The sequence below is a fragment of the Mixophyes fleayi genome, chromosome 4 (assembly GCF_038048845.1).
Source record: "Mixophyes fleayi isolate aMixFle1 chromosome 4, aMixFle1.hap1, whole genome shotgun sequence".
NCBI classification, from domain to species: Eukaryota; Metazoa; Chordata; class Amphibia; order Anura; family Limnodynastidae; genus Mixophyes; species Mixophyes fleayi.
The window spans coordinates 173,168,084-173,189,196 of record NC_134405.1 but is presented as its reverse complement, the minus strand read 5'-3'; the positions used below and the strand labels follow the sequence as shown (position 1 = coordinate 173,189,196).

The 21,113-nt window shown below is 36.9% G+C and overlaps 1 protein-coding gene across 4 annotated transcripts in view; it reads right to left on the bottom strand.

The window, feature by feature from the left end:
• Positions 1-7,123: 7,123 nt before the first annotated feature.
• Positions 7,124-21,113, bottom strand: part of TBC1D22A (TBC1 domain family member 22A) — a 470,079-nt gene continuing 456,089 nt past the window's right edge. For all 4 annotated transcript variants that reach the window (XM_075208864.1, XM_075208862.1, XM_075208866.1 and 1 more), the window contains one exon: positions 7,124-8,758. In XM_075208864.1, the coding sequence (XP_075064965.1) occupies positions 8,630-8,758 (129 nt within the window). In that variant the 3' untranslated portion in view covers positions 7,124-8,629. The remainder of the gene's footprint in view (positions 8,759-21,113) is intronic.

Sequence of the window (21,113 nt, the reverse complement as noted above, 5' to 3'; positions counted from 1 at the left end):
TGGGGAGCAGCACGGGGGAAAGACGAGAGTGAGAGATGGTTACAGAGATAAGATAAGGTGCATTTCAGAGGTAGATCTAAGAGGTTGAGTATTTTGATATATGATTTGTATGTATTGTGTGATGTATGCAGGAGTAGTTGAGTTATTGAGTGCTTTGTAGGTAAGGGTGAGTAAATTGAGTTTGATTGTGGAGGACACAAGAAGCCAGTGTAGGGATTTGCAAAGTGGTGTAGCAGATGTGTAGCAGTGAGAGAAGATGATCAGGCTTGCAGCAACATTTAGGATGGATTGAAGTGTGGATATATGGGTGTCAGGAATGCCAGACAGCAGAAGGTTGCAATAGTCAAGACGGGAGATGATGAGAGAATGGATTACAGTTTTGGTAGCATGTTGAGTAAGAAAAGGGCAGATTTTGGCAATGTTTTTAAGGTAGAGTCGACAGGACTGGGAGAGAGTCTGGATGTGAAGAATGAAGTAGAGGGTGGAGTCAAGTGTGACATCAAGGCAGCATGCTTGGGAGACTGAGGAAATTGTGGTGTTATTGACAGTGAGGGAGATTTGAGGGCAGATAATAAGCTTTGTTTTGGACATGTTGAGCTTGCAGTATTGTGGTATTGTGACATTGCAGGCCGAATGAGCGAATTAGTGCCCCAAGAGAAGAGGTGTAAAATGAAAAAATAAAGGGCAAAGAACAGTCTTGTGAGGCCCCAACAGATAGTGGGAGTGGAGGGGTGGATGTGTCAGATGTAACAACACAAAAGGAGCTGATCGATAGGTAGGAAGTGAATCAGGAAAAAACGGTGTCACAAAGGCCAAGAGTGAAGGGTGTGTAGGAGAACAGAGTGATCAACAGTGTCAAAAGCAGCAGACAGGTCCAGGAGAATGAGTATGGAGAAATGACCCTAGACTTTGCAGTGAATAGATCATTAATCAGTTTTGTGAGAGTAGTTTCAGTGTAATGTTAGGGCGGAAGCCTTATTGCAGAAAGTCGAGAATGTAATGAGAAGAGAGAAAGTGAGAAAGGCGTTTGTACACTAATTGTTCAAATAGTTTGGAGGCAAAGGGGAGGAAAGAAATAGAGCGGTAGTTGGAGAGAGAGGTTAGATCGAGAAAGGGTTTCTTTACGAATGGTGAGATGAGCGCATGTTTAAAGGAGGATGAAAATGTGCCAGTCGAGATAGACAGGTTGAACAGGTGTGTTAGAGGTGGGCATGCAGCGGAAGAGAGTGAGCGGCAGTGCCGGATTTAGACCTCATGGGGCCCTAGGCAAGATACTGGTTTAGGGCCCCCTCCCTGAAAAATTCCATAGAACTATAGTTTTTTAGCATAACATATACTCCTATTCAGGGGCTGGCTGGCAGACTTTAGCCCGGGGGGGCAAGCATACAGCACTGGCCCATAAGTAGCGTCCCATTTTTAAAGGGTGGTCTCACTGCCGGCCCTGGGAGGGCCCTCTGGGGACTGCTGGGCCCTAGGCAATTGCCTAGGTTGCCTAGTGGTAAATCCGGCCCTGGGGAGCGGAGAAGTTAGGAGGGAAAAGGGTCGAGTGTAGGGCAAGATGATGGGATGAGTGCAAAGACTTCGTCTTTAGTTACTGGAGAGATTGAATTAAGGATGGATTGCTAAGTGTAGGTAAAGGTGGGTAGAGTGAGTGGAGTGACTGGAATTTGGCATGATGAAATATCTTGTCGAGTGGTGTTGATTTTTGACTTTGAAATAGGTGGCGAAACCATGGGCTGTTTAGCAATTGAAAGGGCAGTGCTGTAAGATGAAAGGATGAATTTATAGTGGAGGAAATCAGGATACGAATGAGATTTCCTCCAGTGGCGCTCTGCAATGTGGGAGCACTTTTGCAGGTAGCGGGTCTGTTTGGTGTGACATGGTTAGGGTTTGAAATGTCTAGAGCTGTATTGTCTAGGGCTGAAATGTATGTTTTGTTACAGAAACAGCCTGATTAGGACAGAACAATGCAGTCAATGGAGAAAATAGTTGTTTTAATGAAAATGAAAAGTGGATTGGGTTAGTACTTAGTAGAGTACTTAGATTTCATTGCGCACCTGTGAATTTGGGTGCAGGGGGGAGGGCATGAGGTAAGGCGAGGCTAAAGGAATGCCTACTCCACCACCTTGTCTGTTTCCAGATCTGAGAGTGTGGCTATGGAAGAGTCCCCCATAGGAGAGCTGCAGGGGATTTAGTGTCAGAGGAGGTGAGCCAAGTTTCTGTAATGGAAAGGAAGTTGAGGGATTTAGAAATGAAAAATACACCATGGATGGATGTAAATTTGTTACAAACAGATCTGGCATTCCATAGTGCACATGAGAAGGGAAGATAGGGTAGTGGAGATATGTGGATAAGCTTGGCGGGATTGGTAGTAAGGTATGGGTGGAAAGGTTTGGGGTGGAGTGAGGAGTGTGAGCAGATAATGGGGATCGTACAGGGTCCATGGTTAGGCGAGATGTCACCAACAGCCATGAGAAGGAGCAGGGTGAGAAAGAGGACATGCGAGGAGGATTTCTGGGTGCAGGATACAAAACAATTCATGTGTACAGACTAGCAAGGAGAGAAGTATTGAAGGGGAAATTATAATCGGGAGGGAGGAATATGAGGATGGAGAAAGAGGAGTTTGGAGAGAAGTGTGTCAAGAGTAAATAGGAGAGACTGTAAATTGAGTATGTGCAAAATATAGACATGTGAATAAATGTGTATTAGCTAAGATAGGTAATGAGAAGGTGGAAAGGAACAATTGATCCAAATTGTACAGGGCAATTGAAGAGGTGAAGGATACTTTACCGCCTACAGGCTGGGGTTAATGGAGTAGGAAGTTTCTGCTGCTCTGACATGACGAGTTCCAGGAGGATGCTCACAGCTGGGTGCAGTAAAACAGAGATGGTAGCAGCAATCACAACTGAGCTTAGTGGGTAGATGAACAGTTGTTGAAAAAGCAATGACAGTTGAGCTCTGTGGGTCCCAGAGCTCAACCGAGATGGTAGTTCAGTAGAACCTAAAACGGCCTTGTTTTCAGTATCAAATTAATCCTCAATACTGCTCTGACGTTTGCCAACAGTATTCAGAAATATCCAAAACTTTATATTCATGAGAATAAGGAAAAAGTGGGAGCTTGGGCCGGTGGTAGTTACTTCAGCTACTACCCAAAAGCCAACACCAATTTACCCGATAGTATAATGTCGATTGCTAGGTTTCCTACATTGCAGTGACATTGACTGCTTCTAATACATCCTGGAAACAATTGCGGCCAATCAACATGACGTCATCTTCAACTTCGAAACTGACATTTTTGGTATTAAGGTGGTCATTTAACGAAGCACCACAAACGCAATATAGAATAAACATTGCAGACGCGGCGCTTCCTTAAATGACCACCTTAATACCAGCAATGTCAGTGTCGCAGTTGAAGATGACATCATATATATACCACACACATTATAATATATATATATATATTTTATATATATATATATAGCTTTGTTTTGCCTTCATCGGGATAGATGCAATCACAATTTTAAGAAAGGTTTCACTTAATAGACAGTCTTTTTTCAACTTCACTATTATGTGTCATATCTTAATCAGATATTTTATGAGGGAGACTTTAAGGTTTTTTAAAAATCTTTCTTCTAGCTAAATATACATGAAATGATGTAGTGAAGTTTCCTAAATCTAATGTTTAATTACACAGTTCAATGTGATAAAACAGACATTACCTATCATTGCTAATAAAGCTTGAAATATGATTGTGTTTGGCTCTCACCAGAAAACAGTGGCATACACATTATGCTTTATTTTACACATAACATTTGAACAGTGATTGCTAAGTGTGAGCTTTGCTCTTTTCTCCAAGTTAGTTCTGATTGCTATTGTATATGGTCACGTATCCATATTTATATAGAAGAGTCAGCATTTTTCTCTTCCTTGAATCAATAAAATTTAATATGGGTTAATGCACAAGCAATTTTGTTATATTGGTCTTTGATTTGAATGGTGCTTAACAGTAATTTCATAATAATCTTTTTCAAAGATCAGTCTGTGCATTTATTTTCTGTGTAATCTTAGAACTAACATTTTCTTTTGCCATCTCAGTAGATTTTTTTTTAAATGGTACAATAAGGTAGCATGATTATAAACATTTTATCGTTGGGCAAGTGTATCTATATATATGTGTGCAGGACACTCCATATAGACAAAGTTACAACTATCAAACATGTCCAGACCACTGGATATAAAGGTAATACAATTTCATTACATTTTATACAGATATAGAAAATGACAGCTTCCAAACATAGTCATATGATTCTACAATACTATATATATATATATATATAAACCACTAGAGCTACCCAGCAAGACCTAACTACTGGATACAGTGACCCAGTTCTATTGCGCTCTACAGAGAAAGAGAATACTACAACCTCTCAACATGATATTACCATTGGAAATTCTAATATTTTAATTCTATTAAAATACACTTAATAAATCTCAACTTGCATAGAATTTGTATATACTAAATATTGCACCTAGCAAGCAATATAAGGAAAAGTGCACTGGACTGTTATCTGGTAATAGAAACTAGTGGCTATGTAAGAAACAAAAATGTCCAGGAAAAATCTGCAAAACTTGAAACCTCCTTGTAAACTAAAGTAAAGTAGTTTAATTTATATAAACTGAATGATCAATTGTTTCCTTATGGGTACAATACCTCACGCATAAAGTCATTTTTAGTGGTAAATCGCTTTAAAACTGTAGAAAGAACACAAAGTCACACTGACATATGCAGTAAAATATAGCCTACAAAGAAATGTTATCTACCACATAATGCGCGCTCAATTTGTTGCAGAAAGGAAGCTTGTGTGTACAACACTTGATGAATGTGTGGTATGTGTAGTTGGAAGATGACCCTATTCACCTGTGTATGAAGTACTGTTCCAACAACAAAAACAGGCCCCAGCAACACCTGAAAAGATCTGGCTACTCAGCACTCATCTAATTTGTCCAGTTATGTTGTAAAAACTAGAGTCTGGTCGCCAAATAGGCCCGAACGATGATTGGGCCTAGCGGCATCTGTGCACTGTGTGCTTTTTGTAAGATGCAACACATTAAAAATACAGTAAAAAATGTGTTTCTAGAAATGACAGTTATACTATAAAAGAAAATATATTTTTCACAGTTAGAAGTGCTGAGGATGGTGGGAGCAATAATTTCTAAAAATAATATTCTAAAAAAGAAAGTGAACATTTCTGGAATATTACACAGGCTTAATTAAATATAAATTGAATGTCTACAATTGTGGATACTTCAAGATTAGTATTTAGAAAATATTAGAAAATATTGACAAACATTATAAAAACAACTTGTGATATTTATCATGGACCCAAAATCTGGATACATTAATGGGTACAACACAGGCTTTTGATGTGGTGGATTTCAACTTTCATTTTCTGCAGAAAAATATTCAAAAGCTTTGTATATGCATATTATACGAATACTATATATCTTTGTCTTGTTCTGCAAAAATGTATAAAATGGCAATAGATTTTTTTGTTTTATATTTCAATCAGGAAGTCTAGTTGAGAGATTATGGACACCTGTAATTCCCAATAACCTTCCCCATTGCATTAACCTATAGACATATTTATTTATTTTAGTTTAATTTTGAAAAATTCATAAAAACATACACATTAGCCTTTAGCATTGTTTTATAAATCAGCCTGCTAGTGATTCAAGCACCTTAACAGAAATGTCCTCATTCTGAAAAGCTCAACTTATAACATGCAGAAACATTACATCCCGTTTCAAATATAGCTGATGTAGCGCAGTACAAAAAAACATGCTATCACCATTACAGATCATATTTATGATATAATTCTAGCAGGTTCATAGCTAGAAAGCCCCTCTGCACCTTCTACTCATAGAAGGAAGAATCAGAGTTACCAGCGTTCTCTTTTCCTCTGACCAGAATTGGATTTTGGAGTCCTAGACTGCCACTCGCATGCATGGCATTGTGGGGGTTTCATTTCCTTGCATTGCCCATGGTAATACTGCGGACACCACAGAATTCTCCTCTGAGCGAAACACTCCAGAGGCGATGACAGAGGGTAGGAGGGCCCAGATCGCCATGCGTAGCAGCTACACGGGCCCAGAAGCTGCAGGACTATGATAGGGCTCTTAAGCTGCTGGGCCAGTAAAAGCTGTTACCCCCTGTAGCTGCACCCATGAATTCGGGTCTGCACTAAATCAACTTTTAAGCGCAGTGTTCTATTTTGTCTTGATGTACTTACCTAGGCAGGTGACCACTCATTTCTAAAATTATGGGCCAGGATCTATATTTAGAAATATATTATTTCTGTTTTAATATTTTTAATTTATACTCCATTTCCATTTGTTATTTTTTAGCAATGCACTCAATTATAGACCATGGGAAGTCATGAAAATGAAGTATATTATTAATGATTTGCCCATAGATTTTGAGTCCCATAGGGGAAAAGGAAAGATTAAGAACCACTACAAAACAAAACAAAATGTATTTTGTTGTTTAATATAGGACCTAATGAGTGAAATATGACATTATTCAGCAAAGCAATCTTTGCTTAGGCTCCATACATTTTGAGATGCTTTTCCTCTATACTAATGTGGAAGCCATTGACGTACATAGTACAACTTTATGGCCAGCATAATGCCTGTAAAATTGTATCCTCTTACGTATATGCTGTAGATTTGTAATACTGCTTGTGTCTTCGCCAATGTCTCTTTCGATAGCTATTGTGGTGGGTTGAGAAGAGGCGGGAGGGCTCACTGATGTAGAAGGTGGCATATGATTGTGGGCTACTAACAAAATGGCTCCCTGACATTGTGTAGGTGACAGGTTAAGTACACCTCAGATATCAGCATAGATTTTGCTGGCATGATAGAAGCAACCAAAAACAATAAGGTCCGAACGTACTGCATGTTGATATCATTACTGGAAGACATCAATATATAGGAAAACAGACAAAAATTTGTAGTTTTTTTTTTATACATTCTGTCAAATGATTTTCAATTGAACATGTCTACATTTTGTAATTAAAAAGGTAAATATAATCAAGTCATTTATTATTAAGGTCACAGTCAACACTTTGTTTATATTGTTCAAGTAAAAAAAAATTATTTATTTAAAACCATAATGGGCAACATAATAACTAATTACTGTGAAATGGTTTAATAAAAATGTTCAGTTTTTTAAACAAATCTATGTAATGTCCGTCTGGTGAGTATTTACAATGTTTTTGCCCTTCTCTATTGGCATAAAATAAAAGTTTAATGTCATTCTGACAATGCTCAGTTTCAGCATAAACAATATTGACAACACCAGAATTTATTTAGTATATTTGAAGCAAATATATCAATTATAGAACTAGTAATGATCTTAGAATCAGTTTACTATACATACTGTCAAACACATCATCATTGTAAACTGAGATACACTGCTTTACAAAAGAGCAAAAGGTCCCCAAGCATTTTTATTGTACATTAAAACAATTATTTTGTTGTTTTGTGGACATCAAAAAATCCAAATTGTCATGTACTTCATATACGAATACAAAAAAAAAAATCAATTTCAACAGGTAAACCACAAATTTAACGTTTGTCCCTAATTTAACAACGTATCCATTTTGAAAGAAAAAAAAAATTCAGCTGCAAATAGTAAGAAAAAAAAAAGGGGATATGTCTGTAGTTTGTAGAGGAGCCTGCTTAGAGACGTGGTGATAACAGTTTAACATTTGGGGAAAAGATGAATTATAGACCATTTTCCGTATTAAATTAAATACATTACAAAATTAACACACTACATGAATTCATTTTAATTACTTTGGTAAGTAAACCATTTCCAGATAAAATAATTAAGTTAGTAATAAGAGTGATCATCACGTCTAATTTTATTTTGCATTTAGTTCATTATTGAATGCCACATTTTGTAATAGACAATCAGGTGGATTGTTAAATGCTGTAGCATGCTGTTTGGTATAGTAAAGAGATATAGGAAAGTCTGGAATAGATCATATTCTTTATATCTGGCATAAACATTATTGCCATGTTAAGAGATATGTTCAATTGACAGAACATGGGTAGAAGTGATTTGCTATCGGATTAGCCTTTATTTCTGTGGTTTATGACCATGAGTAGTTAGGCAGATTAATATGTAAAGAAACTTCCAAGCAATGTGTAGTTAATATATTAGAAGAATTTTAATGTTTACTGTACATTTCACATGTTACAAATGGCTATTTTCAGAAATACAAAGTCTGAAGCTAAGCAAGTCAATTCAAATTTGACATTCCTATCAAAACAATTCTCATCACATCTGTCAGGAAGAATTGAATCACAAACAGGATGATGTCATTTTCTCCTATTTCTACCCTGTAAATACACTTAAAAATATGCTTCTTTGGTATATGGCATGTTCATGTTAGATGTCCTTTAGCAGAATTGACACCTAAGCCTAAGCAGATATGATTCAATGTTGATTTACGTAAATTGTATGACTGTGATAAAAAAAGGACAAAAATATTTATAATATATATATTAATATAAATCACTAATAAGGAGGGATATTTTCAGAATTTGCAGGTGTTGAACTTTGTCATTTCTTGTAGTGATTGGGGGCATCTGCAAAAGCAAACTCTAGTCTGTAGGCTTCAGCTAGGAGAAGGCTGACATCTTCATTACCCCAATGCACAGTTGGCAGATTCTGCAAAAGGATCAATAAGCCCTGAAAAACATAAAGAAGAATTAATTATTTCCACATGCTGAATGTCCACAGCTTGCTTACATGTAGACATATAGTTTGCATTTTATTCATACATAAACATTTATACCAAACTTGTCCCTACAGTAAGATAGGTAAACCTTGAATAGGTCTTCAAAAAACAAGTCATGGAGAAAATAGCTGCTCTAATTTATGAGATTTACTTTGAGTTGTATAATCAACATTAATCATAATCATCATAATTTATTTAAATAGCGCCACTAATTCCGCAGTGAAAAGAACATTTCAAGCATGTTGTAGCTTTTGTGTAAACAAATTAAACATTTTCCATCCAAATACATTAACACATAAAATAAAGTATATAATGAAATCCCCCTAAAATTAAGTGGGGCTAATCAGTGGCAACAAATTGCCCATATTAAAGAAAATAACTGAAACTATTGCAAATTGTAATAAAAAACTAGCAAGCAACCTTTTGTGCAAAGTAGGAAATTAGAATAATTTCAACATACTTCCCTACTGCTTGGTGAAACACTTATGTGGCCAAAAAGGACAGATTTGGTTGCTTGATGCTCTGATTGAGCATCTGGATCCCATGGGGCACAAGCAGTGCTGTTTGTGAAAACTAGTAATCATACAACTGAATTTTATGTTAGTTTAAATCAATATTGGACCATTCCAGAACAAATTTAAATTACAATGGTTTTATGAGTTCCAGCAACATTGGTCTAAAATTTGTCATCAATGTTGCAGAACATATCAGCAACTTTTATATATATTCGGAGATGGGACTCAAGCAGTCTGGTCAGTTCATAATGCCAAGTTGTGGTCACCATACGGTTAGATTTACAAGCATGCTTGATAAAAATCTAGTGTATAGGGTATAAAAAACTCACCAGGGAAACGAGTGCTGCCAATTCACAGAGGGGATAGGGAGGGCACAATTAGCAGTTAGCTTACCTACCCACTTCTTTGGCTATACCTTTGTATATCACACACAGCAATGTTTGGTTAGGTATAGCTGTCCAGATTCAAAGCTGAGCACAGGAAAATGTCATGAGGACTGTCACATAGGAAAGGGAAGAGGGCCCCTAAGGCAGTAGGGGTCGATTTCTCCAATATCCCAGGGGGGCCAATCTGACACTCAACTAGCTGTTCAGACTCCACACATAATGATGAATGACCTCATCATTCAGTGTATAGCAAGTTTAAAATACTTTCTCTATTGCTGAAAGAGATTATTAATTAAAGAGGTATTTTTCTTGGAAATGCAATGCTGTCATGGTTGTTACAACATAACATAGCCATCTAGGAAGACTATTCATGTTTCACTTAAAATTAAAGCAATTTCCCCACATTCATACTGACTGGTCAGTATGATATATATATATATATATATATATATATATATATATATATATATATAGCTATACAATAGAGTGTGGCTCGTAACCAGAATGTGCACCCAGGGGTGTGAGACAATATTTCTGGTTGGTGTGAGTTGTCACCCTAGAGTTTTAACTCTGGGGGCTAGATTTACTAAGCTGCGGGTTTGAAAAAGTGGGGATGTTGCCTATAGCAAGCAATCATATTCTAGCTATCATTTTGTAGAAGGTACTAAATAAATAAATGTAAGAATCTGATTGGTTGTTATAGGCAACATCCCAACTTTTACTAAGCTGCTGGTTTGACAATCTAGCCCTAGGTCTGTTGTTATTAGTTAATTGTGTGTCCAGAAACATTGGTACGAGATGGCAGTGACCCCATTAAGCAATACCAAAAAAAAGTGTGAAAAAGTATTTTGCAATAAATGTATGTTTTCCTGATATAAGAAAACTGAACATATTTTTCAAGGGAGAGCGAGAACATAGTTTGAGAATCAAAGGGGTGCTGGCTGCCAAGAAGGTTAAGAACCACTGCATTAGAGGAAAGTCAATGCTATTTACAAACAGAGCACGCTTCCATTTAAAGGTCTAACTTATTAGTTTCAAAATAAATCTAGCTTTTACATTTCTCAAAGCAAACCATCTTCATAGTGCCATATATCCTAGATGACCTGGTTCATCACTACAAAGTACATCTCTTTTCAAAAGTTCATTGTACTAACTTTCAAAAATTCTTTAAAATCTGACACAAAGTGTTTGCTTAAAAGTTTTCTTTCATTTGTGAGAGAAGAATGAAATAAAAAAATAAATAAATCCAAAACATGAATGTGTGTTACCTAACATGACAAGACACAAAAAAGAGTTGTAACTTGCTCAAGGCTGTTAGACGTATAGCTTTATTTTAACTGTAAGCATAATTAATTTATACTGATTTAAGCATTACAGCGGTCGGATACGTAATTGTACTCACATTTTATTTACACTTACCCTAGGACCATGAAATGTCCTTGCATATGAACTGAAAAGCACTGTGTGTTTTATAGATCAGAGCTGTCCAACTGGTGGACTGTGGCTGTATATAACCCTGTAAAAGGGTTTTTGTTTGTCCTCACATTCCCTGGAAACAATATGTGGCCTGAGAGCACATAGTTTGTAGTTTGCAGTCATATTCTTGTAAATACATTGACAGCAATGAAATAGCTAATCTAGTATAGTATTAATCTACTACGCCATTTCCCTGCACTCTACAGCACATTTTATAAAAGAGCTTTATATTACACCCTCCCTACACACTACATTACTGAAAGGGTGCTTTGCAACCGGGTGCAGGTTCCCTCGTCACACCACCTGCCACATCTAGCCATGAGGCATTATTGATATTTTGTAGACTAAAAAAACATAACTACCATAGCAGCAGGGGCTCCAGATGCTATGGGGCACACAGCTGGGGAGGCTTCCCTATCAAAGCCCCATGTTTATGTGTTTTTTCACCCTTGAGTAGTATATGGAGTCAAGTGTCTACGTACACCCCTGGGTAGACTATTAAATGTGACTCTTCTAGAAATTTGCATTCACATTTTTCAGCTATTTTTTCATTTATGAATATCTTGCCCATATAAAATGTATAACAGAATAAAAATATTTAAAATACATTAAAGTGAAGTGAAACTTATGTTTAAGTTGTGCTCACATTTAAATGGGCTTAACAAGAAAGAATCTATGATAGGTTTCATTTAAGTGTATAATGTCCCAACACTACACCAGAGTTTTGAACTGAATTCATCTATTTATATATTGTATGCTATTATGGTTTCCATTTTCAGAATAATTTAGTGCTACAATTGAATGATTTCTAAAATCTATGCTTACTTTGCTAAAAACCAGATAAGAAATAACTTTTCTCTTTTTCAATCCATTTCACTTTCTATTACTATGACCTCTATAGTTCTAGGGTTGAATGCAATGCTCAAGCATTATGGTAACTTACTGACTAAGCTACATACTCAATTTCAAAATCTAATTTAGAGATCCAAGTTCAGTAGATAAAGGGTGAACGAAACTGTCCAAACCTCTGTCTTATAAAATGTTAAAGAGATGAAAATTCTATTTGTTTGACCTTTGCAGATAGTAAGGTAGGAGCCTGAAAATAAAATCTGCTAACTACATTTAGGTCTGCTTTTATGGTCACCTCAATTATAGGCAGGACAAAAGACAAAGAAATCTCTTTGGCAGGACCTATTAACCTTTGTAAAGCAATAATCAGATTGATATGTTAGCCCAGACTGGACGTTGCTAACTTGTGATTTCAGAAAAAGAAGCACTAAAGAGACTTCTAAGTGCTTAGATCAATGATCCAATTGATGCTGTTAACATTTTTACTCTTTCCTTCACACATCTCAGATATCTCACAAACAATACGCAATATGCAGTATCAAAATCACTAGCAATATTTATTTCAGAATTTTACCATCCACTGTACAAAAGCAACATGTGAAGCTGATTTATTGTAATTAATAATTCACTGTTGATAGTAAGATGATTTGCAAACACTGACTTTCATTATTCTACTGCCTTATGGTAAAATGCATATAAACTTCTCAGTGCCTCTGGAGCTGGAACAGTCGCGTGGGCAGATTCCATTGTAGTGAAGGTGGTGAGATGCGAGTGCTCATACTGCTATCATTTCACGCTCACTTGAAACAAGTAGGTAGGTTAAAAAAACTTTTTTTTTTTATACCAGATTTCAACAAAAATAATAATAATTGGCAAATCTTATTATAATTTGGAAGATATCAAGTAACAAATATAGAATTCCTTTAATTGATTTTAATGAAGTTTGAGACAAATTAATTTGTTAGTAATTTTAGCTTATTAGAAAAACATAAATCTAAAATAGCCACACATATACAATATCCTTCATTGTTTAACCAAACTTGAGAGATGTATACCATTGTATTTACATTTGCTTTGCAGCTGATTTAAAGCTATTGCTCTCTGTTATCAGTTATATTTGTAAAATGTAGTTAGAAATGCTGCAAGTAGTGTCCTTCAATAAAAAGTTTGGTGTTTTTAGGAAAATATCTCCCCCTACAACCAAAGCATTATTTCAAAGTCTGTTTCTATTTTTCATATCTTTTTCTGCTTCAAGTTCTTATCTCAAGTTCCGTTCTGATAAGCTCCTCAGAATTTTATATGCCATCAGTAGCTTTTTTTATATGTTGTATCAGATTTAGTAATCATTTAATTGCTGACATTTAATCAGTGGCACACCAACAGCAGCTACAACATGATTCATGGTCCTAGGGGGACAAGAAGGGTGTACATTTGGAGGTAACACAAGAGCATGCAAGCCATTGTAGGTGAAATGCAGTTGTGATGATATGATTTGAGTGGGGTTATCCTTTCACCGACCTAATCAATGTATTTCTGTCATGTACATAGGTAGACATTGGACAGATGTCAGCATATCTGTTACACGTCATACGCAGAGCACTGAAAACCATAGTACAAAAAGACAATTTATTGAGAAATCACCTTTCATAGATCCATAGACCACAAACAGTACATGAGCTCTAATTCCAGAAAGCTATACTATTCAAATAGATGACTTTACTTGATAGCTGCTAAATATCATATTATGATAAAGATACTTTTATCATTGTAGACTTACAGATCTACACATTATCACTCACAACCTAAGAAACTGCCTTTTAAAAAAAACCTATAAATGTAATTCAGACAACTGTACTCTCCCATGCTTCAGAAACAGATTTAATACATTTATTTAATTACTTGGAAACTAAAGCGCTGCAAGTCCCATGGGGAAAAAAAAGTTCTCCACAAGAATGGAAATGGGGATAAGGTGGCCATGTTTAGAATAATGGAGGTCATAGGTCTAAGAAATATCATAACATTCAGAGATTTCAGCCTGAAGGTCACAACACATCACTTACTACACAAAGTATTTTAAGTAAGAGAAAACATTAGCCAGGTTAGACCAGAGTATTAGCTCTGCTAACAGTCTGCTAACACTGCCACTTGGCAAACATTTTCTGACCATCTAAGAGTAACATTTTTTTTTTTTTTTTTATAATATTGTATTTATTGGCATCCTGTTTGTAAGTTTCTTATAAAATCATTAGACCATAGACATCTTAATTCAATAATTTTTGCCTGACCTTTCCTTGTGGCAATCTGTAATGTACTTTTAGTTGTAATTTGAATATTGGACAAACTATAATCAATAATTCAAGCTATTTCATTTTATCACATTTACTGGGATACTTTCCAACATGAACACTTCACTGTCATCTATATCTGTCACTTCTTACTCTCTATTGACAAAAAGTTTGTGCTAAAGGCAATAGAATAGGAACATCCCAGAAAAACATGATATTATGTCTCTGTTTGTAAATGCACATACAATACAATTATAATTATTTTGTAGCTTGTAGCTTTTTTAAGGATGAAGACAATGATTTTCAGGAATGATTTCCTAAACAGACTCAGCTATATGGATTGTATAAGTCTCAAATGACTGTGACAATAATTCACAGGCTGAAATTGGGGCCTGGACCTAAATATAACTAAATGAGGCTTAACACTTACCTGAGAAAGAAACCTAACCTGGTAGCTCAACAACAGATGGTAAGGATATAAGTTTAGAGCACTTCACTAGAGAAAAATAAACAAACTATATCTAAATCAGCTACTTATCTAATTGCTTTGTTATAAACTTCATGTAAAATCAGGGGCCGAACAAGGCATTATCGGGCTCATAGCAAAAATGTAGGAGAGGGCTCGGTTATGCATGTTTGGGGCTTAACTGCACATGTACCAGCCCTCATGCATCAGAAGAGCAGAGCGGGCAGGGGGGATTTGGAGGTAGGTATTGCCAGCCCCACAAACCTGGTGGAAGCATAGTGGCACATCCCCTGCACTGGCAGCGCTAAGGCTTTGCATTCTAATGAAACATTATGGATATAAAAATAAAAGACAGGAGGTAACTTCTTTATAAACAACATGTACATAATATAACCAATACAACAGTATTATAATATTACTTAACTGATGGCATCTTAAATGTTTAGCATCAGCTCCTGATTTTAACATTTAAATCATACATTATACTAACAGTAATGTTCATTTCTCTCCTAATGATTACTACAAGTAAAAGTATTTGCAAAATATGAAACTGCAACACATCCAAAAAATGTTTCTTCTTAGGGACAGATTTACTAAAACCTATTCTGAAAACAGAGGAAAAAAAAATCATGTCCTAAATGTGAACTCTTGCTTATGACCTGTACCGCCAGAAAGAGTACACTTTTAAGACATCAATTGTGATTGTTATTAGACACAAAGCAATTTCCTACTTTATTAAACAATGATTTTGCATCACTGCCATGAGATGTGATCTACACAATTACCGTGTGTCATACTCATAGGTACTGTGTAAAGCGCGTAAAGTTGTTGTCATATAAGTGGTAACAGAATTGTCACATCCTGCAATGAAGAGGCGTATTTAAGGCTGCAGTAAAAGGTAGGGTGATTTTTGCTCTCATCATCATACCCCTGGGACTGTTCCATACAGACATTTTTCCTGGAGCTCACTTAAACATTTCACAGCCTTGTTCAAAAGCAAGGGGCTGTATGAAAAGTCGGAGGGGGCTCTTTGCTCAAGGATTAAAAAGAAGCCACAATTGCAGCTTGCTATTGGCCTACCTGCTCACAACCCTCCTCAGCAGTAATCTTTAAAGGGTGAGCAAGAGATTTGCAATTGCTATATTAAAGAAATGGAGAAGTCCCTGGAAACAGTGTTTTAGCATGCAGTTCAGCAAAACTGTTCTATATGATGAGATTCGCGTTCTACAGGACAAAGCAGCTGTCTGCAGGTGGACTCTTTTTTATCACTTGCCCATGTCATGCCCAGAATACCCAGTGGGTACTCAATGACTTAAAACAACTGTTTTTCGAGATTCAATGAATCTGCAATAAAAGTGTACTTGTTATTAACATCAATAAAGGATAATCAAGTAAATTAAATTTATCCGCTTGTTATGAATTTCTGAACAGACATACAGAAATAAATTATAAAACATTTTGTTTTGATAACTATACTACTAAACATTTTTAATTTACTCTCTGAATGCAATATCTAATAAATATAGTCATGGTGTATTGGATTTCCATGAGACTTAGTGTAATTCTTCCATCCCCAAAGTCCATGAAAGAAACAATGTCAATATCAGAAAAAGATTTAACCTATAATTATGGAAACAATGAAGGTAGACATCTAATTGTTATGTTTTTGTATCTTATGTTGAAAAACTTTAGTCAATCGTCAGTATGACGTTAACCAAAATGGTTTATTGAATAGGATGTGATTTACCCTAAGGTCCATTTGTTTTTATTATCCATCTATAACGATTTTATTGATATCCAGTAGTTCTTAAAAGCATAAATTAGTTTAGGCATGTATCTTTTTCATCAGATGTGTGAGTTTTATTTACTTTTATGATGTTACTAAAGGATGCCTAATTTTGGTGAGTGATGCGATCATTTGCATTATGCAGTTACGGATCCCAATTGAACGTTGCTGTTTTCCACATGGAAAAATTGACTTTCGGTTTGAGAATGAAGGTAAGGATTATATTCTGATTGCTATCTGAATTTTCATTTATATAGTATTTTACGGATATCTTTATATCTTGTTAGTCACTTTAACGGACCTTATGATTGTGTGTTTTTAAATACGAAGGAGGATGAGAGAAACAACTTATTGTATGATTACATGGACTACGCATCCACATGTTCGCCTGATGCTCCATATTCAAATCATATCTTTAAGTGAAAACATTTTCCTGTTCGAAAACCCAAGGAAATATTAATGCAATGTCACTTGTTATTTGGGTTTCTATGAGATGGACATTTTGTTTTAAGCACATTTGGAATGATTTTAGGTGTTTATTTTGTTTTGTATCTTAAGAATCCTGAAAGTTAGGCTTATGTGCAGTTTTAAGTGCTTATTGAAATTACGGGGTTTGATTGGTCAATTATTTAAATACTGGAAAAACACCGATTACTGCCTTAAGAATCATTAGTCTACAGTTGAAATGTGTGCTCAGGGTGCTAATAGAAGCGGATAAGTTAACCAGTGGAACATATGCATGGAGGACCTAAGTACTAGTTCATTGCAACTAGCATTCTGTGTGTGTGAGGGGCCAGTGTATGTATATTCTGTGTGTGTGAGGGGCCAGTGTATGTACATCATGTGTGTGCATGTGTGTGAGGGGCCAGTGTATGTACATCATGTGTGTGCATGTGTGTGAGGGGCCAGTGTATGTACATTGTGTGTGTGTGAGGGGCCAGTGTATGTACATTATGTGTGTGTGTGTGTGTGTGAGGGGCCAGTGTATGTACATTATGTGTGTGTGTGAGGGGCCAGTGTGTGTGTGTGTGTGAGGGGCCAGTGTATGTACATTATGTGTGTGTGTGTGAGGGGCCAGTGTATGTACATTATGTGTGTGTGAGGGGCCAGTGTACGTACATTGTGTGTGTGAGAGGGGCAAGTGTATGTACATTATGTGTGTGCGCGCATGTGAGGGGCCAGTGTATGTACATTGTGTGTGTGTGTGTGTGTGTGTGTGTGTGGGGCCAGTGTATGTACGTTATGTGTGTGTGTGAGGGGCCAGTGTATGTACGTTATGTGTGCATGTGAGGGGCCAGTGCATGTACATTATGTGTGTGTGAGGGGCCAGTGTATGTACATTTAGTGTGTGTGTGTGGCCAGTGTATGTACATTATGTGTGTGAGGGGCCAGTGTATGTACGTTATGTGTGTGTGTGAGGGGCCAGTGTATGTACGTTATGTGTGCATGTGAGGGGCCAGTGCATGTACATTATGTGTGTGTGTGTGTGAGGGGCCAGTGTATGTACATTTAGTGTGTGTGTGTGAGGGACCAGTGTATGTACATTATGTGTGTGAGGGGCCAGTGTATGTACGTTATGTGTGTGTGTGAGGGGCCAGTGTATGTACGTTATGTGTGCATGTGAGGGGCCAGTGCATGTACATTATGTGTGTGTGTGTGTGAGGGGCCAGTGTATGTACATTTAGTGTGTGTGTGTGAGGGACCAGTGTATGTACATTATGTGTGTGAGGGGCCAGTGTATGTACGTTATGTGTGTGTGTGAGGGGCCAGTGTATGTACATTATGTGTGTGAGGGGCGTATGTACATTATGTGTGTGTGTGAGGGGCCAGTGTATGTACATTATGTGTGTGTGTGAGGGGCCAGTGTATGTACATTATGTGTGTGTGTGAGGGGCCAGTGTATGTACATTATGTGTGTGTGTGAGGGGTCAGTGTATGTACATTATGTGTGTGTGTGAGGGGCCAGTGTATGTACATTATGTGTGTGTGTGAGGGGCCAGTGTATGTACATTATGTGTGTGTGTGAGGGGCCAGTGTATGTACATTATGTGTGTGCGTGTGTGTGAGGTGCCAGTGTATGTACATTATGTGTGTGTGTGTGTGAGGGCCCAGTATATGTACATTATGTGTGTGTGTGTGTGAGGGCCCAGTATATGTCCATTATGCGTGGGTGTGCGTGTGGGGGGGGGGCAGTGTACGTACATTGTGTGTGTGTGTGAGGGGCCAGTGTATGTACATTATGGGTGTGTGTGAGAGGCCAGTGTATGTACATTATGTGTGTGTGTGTGAGGGGCCAGTGTATGTACATTATGGGGGGTATTCAATTGTTGCCGTTAACGCGCTAAATCAAAAAAAACCGAGCGCTCTAAAAATATTAGCGTTAATACGGTAATATGCACGTAAATACCATTAATACGGTAGTTTACTCGCTGAATTTCATCTCGCAGCTTGAAATTTAGCGAGTAATTACCGTATTAATGCTAATATTTTTTTTTGTTTTAGCGCGTTAACGGCAACAATTAAATACCCCCCTATGTGTGTGTGTGTGTGAGGGGCCACTGTATGCACATTGTGTGTGTGTATGTGTGTGTGAGGGGCCAGTGTATTTATATTATGTGTGTGTGTGTGAGGGCTGTTTGTGGTAGGGAAATAGGTTTATTTTTTAAATGGTAACACTATTAATTTAATGTTGGAGCTGGTTGGAGGGAAATAGGTCTATTTATTAATTGTGTATGCTATTAATTTAATGTTTTGTTTGGAGCATGGCCTACTTATAAAATGTGGGTGCTATATTGATTTAACACTGGGGCTGGTTGGAGTTTACTACATTTCATGTACCTTTTTTTCCCCCAAATAGGGCCTCCAATATTCCAGGATCCAGACAAGTAGCAACTGATCTAAAGACACAGCAGCCAGAAGTGGTGAAAGTGACGAGAACAGGTAGGAGAGAGCAGGACAGTCTGCCAACTAGCCTGAATCTGGTGGGATTTATATTCTGAGGAGATCTGACTTCTGTAAATGTTGCACTATGGGATTCATGCAGAAGACTGACATATTAACATGATTATTACATTCCAGCACTTTTTCATGTTTCTGTAGGTAGAGGGCTGTAGTGACGGACGGTCTATGACGTGGTAGTGATAGGAGACTGTTTTTTTTATTACTGGGCTTGCTAACCCTGAACTGCAGTTTCTTGATATGTTAATTATGATTAATACCTAAGTTTAGTTAAAGATAAAGAACAATTTGTGTGAATTGAAAGTTAAGTAGTGGTGGAAGTGGGGTGTATATTGTAGTATGCCATACCGCTACTTCTTATACTGCCTTCATTGTAAAATAATAAAATTCCATTCACTTGTTTACATTCTTCATACCGCCACTTCTAAAGTTCCACTTCGACCACTGAACTTAATATTCATCGTATGGAGTTTATGACCAGTATAATTCAAAATTCTGCTATCCTTTGACAAAATATGGGTCCATGGTCATTATTCTTTAACTGCTGGGACCACAGTGTGATGCAGTGTAATGATAAAGGAGGGCACAGTGTGATGAGAAGGACAATAATGAGGGGCCTCAGTGTGATGCAGGAGGAGCAGCATGATGTGCGGCGGCACATAGCTTACCCTTCTACTTAACTATAGGGGTATATGCTATGCTAAAAAATATAGTGCTATGGATTGTTTCAGTGAGGGGGGGGGGAACAAATATCTTGACTAGGGCCCCATGAGGTCTAAATCTGGCTCTGATCTAGAGTGACTCTTGCTATAGAGGTGTACATATAATGTAAAGATGATTTTAATTCCTACACATTTCCAAAGAAAATTCATGTTTCATAATAAACTTCCTTTACCCTAAACAAGAGTAAACCTAAAAGTGAAAATGAAAGGGAAAATGTCATCATTGTAAGTAATGGTTTATTTTGTGGGTTATTACATCAGTGCTGTAAATAGTATATCACACAAAATAGATTTTTCATCAGTCAATCTCATATCTATATAAAACGTCAGTTAATAAATTAGCACATGAAAAGTGTTTACAGGCAGATGTGTATATTTCACAGAACAATTCTTTAGTGAACAATTTGCAAGTTTACAACTAGTGACACACATGGAATGTTCTGTGTTAAAGGCCCAAAGGTAAATTTCCTTCAACAGACTAAGTCACACCTACAAGTTCCACGGTGTCTTAAAAGTACACAGACGTAACCTACTGGTATTCATATCCATCATCTGACTGCATTAATTATAAACACAGATCATTGAGAAATGGTGCATTTCTACAAACAAAGCTAGAAAACAATGTTACAATGGGGGAAATGATGACTATATTACTGAGTTTCTGTATCAGATTTTAGCAGTCATGCCACTTATGTCAGCTTTAAGTCTTTGTTACCAGCAAATCGAGCAGGTTCTCACTCTGAAACAAGTGATGCAAGTGCTAAATGTAGTAGTAATATACAATAGACAAAGCCATTATTGTGCTAATTAAATGTAGATTATTAACAGACTTTAGAGATATCCCTGAATAATCAAGATTAATA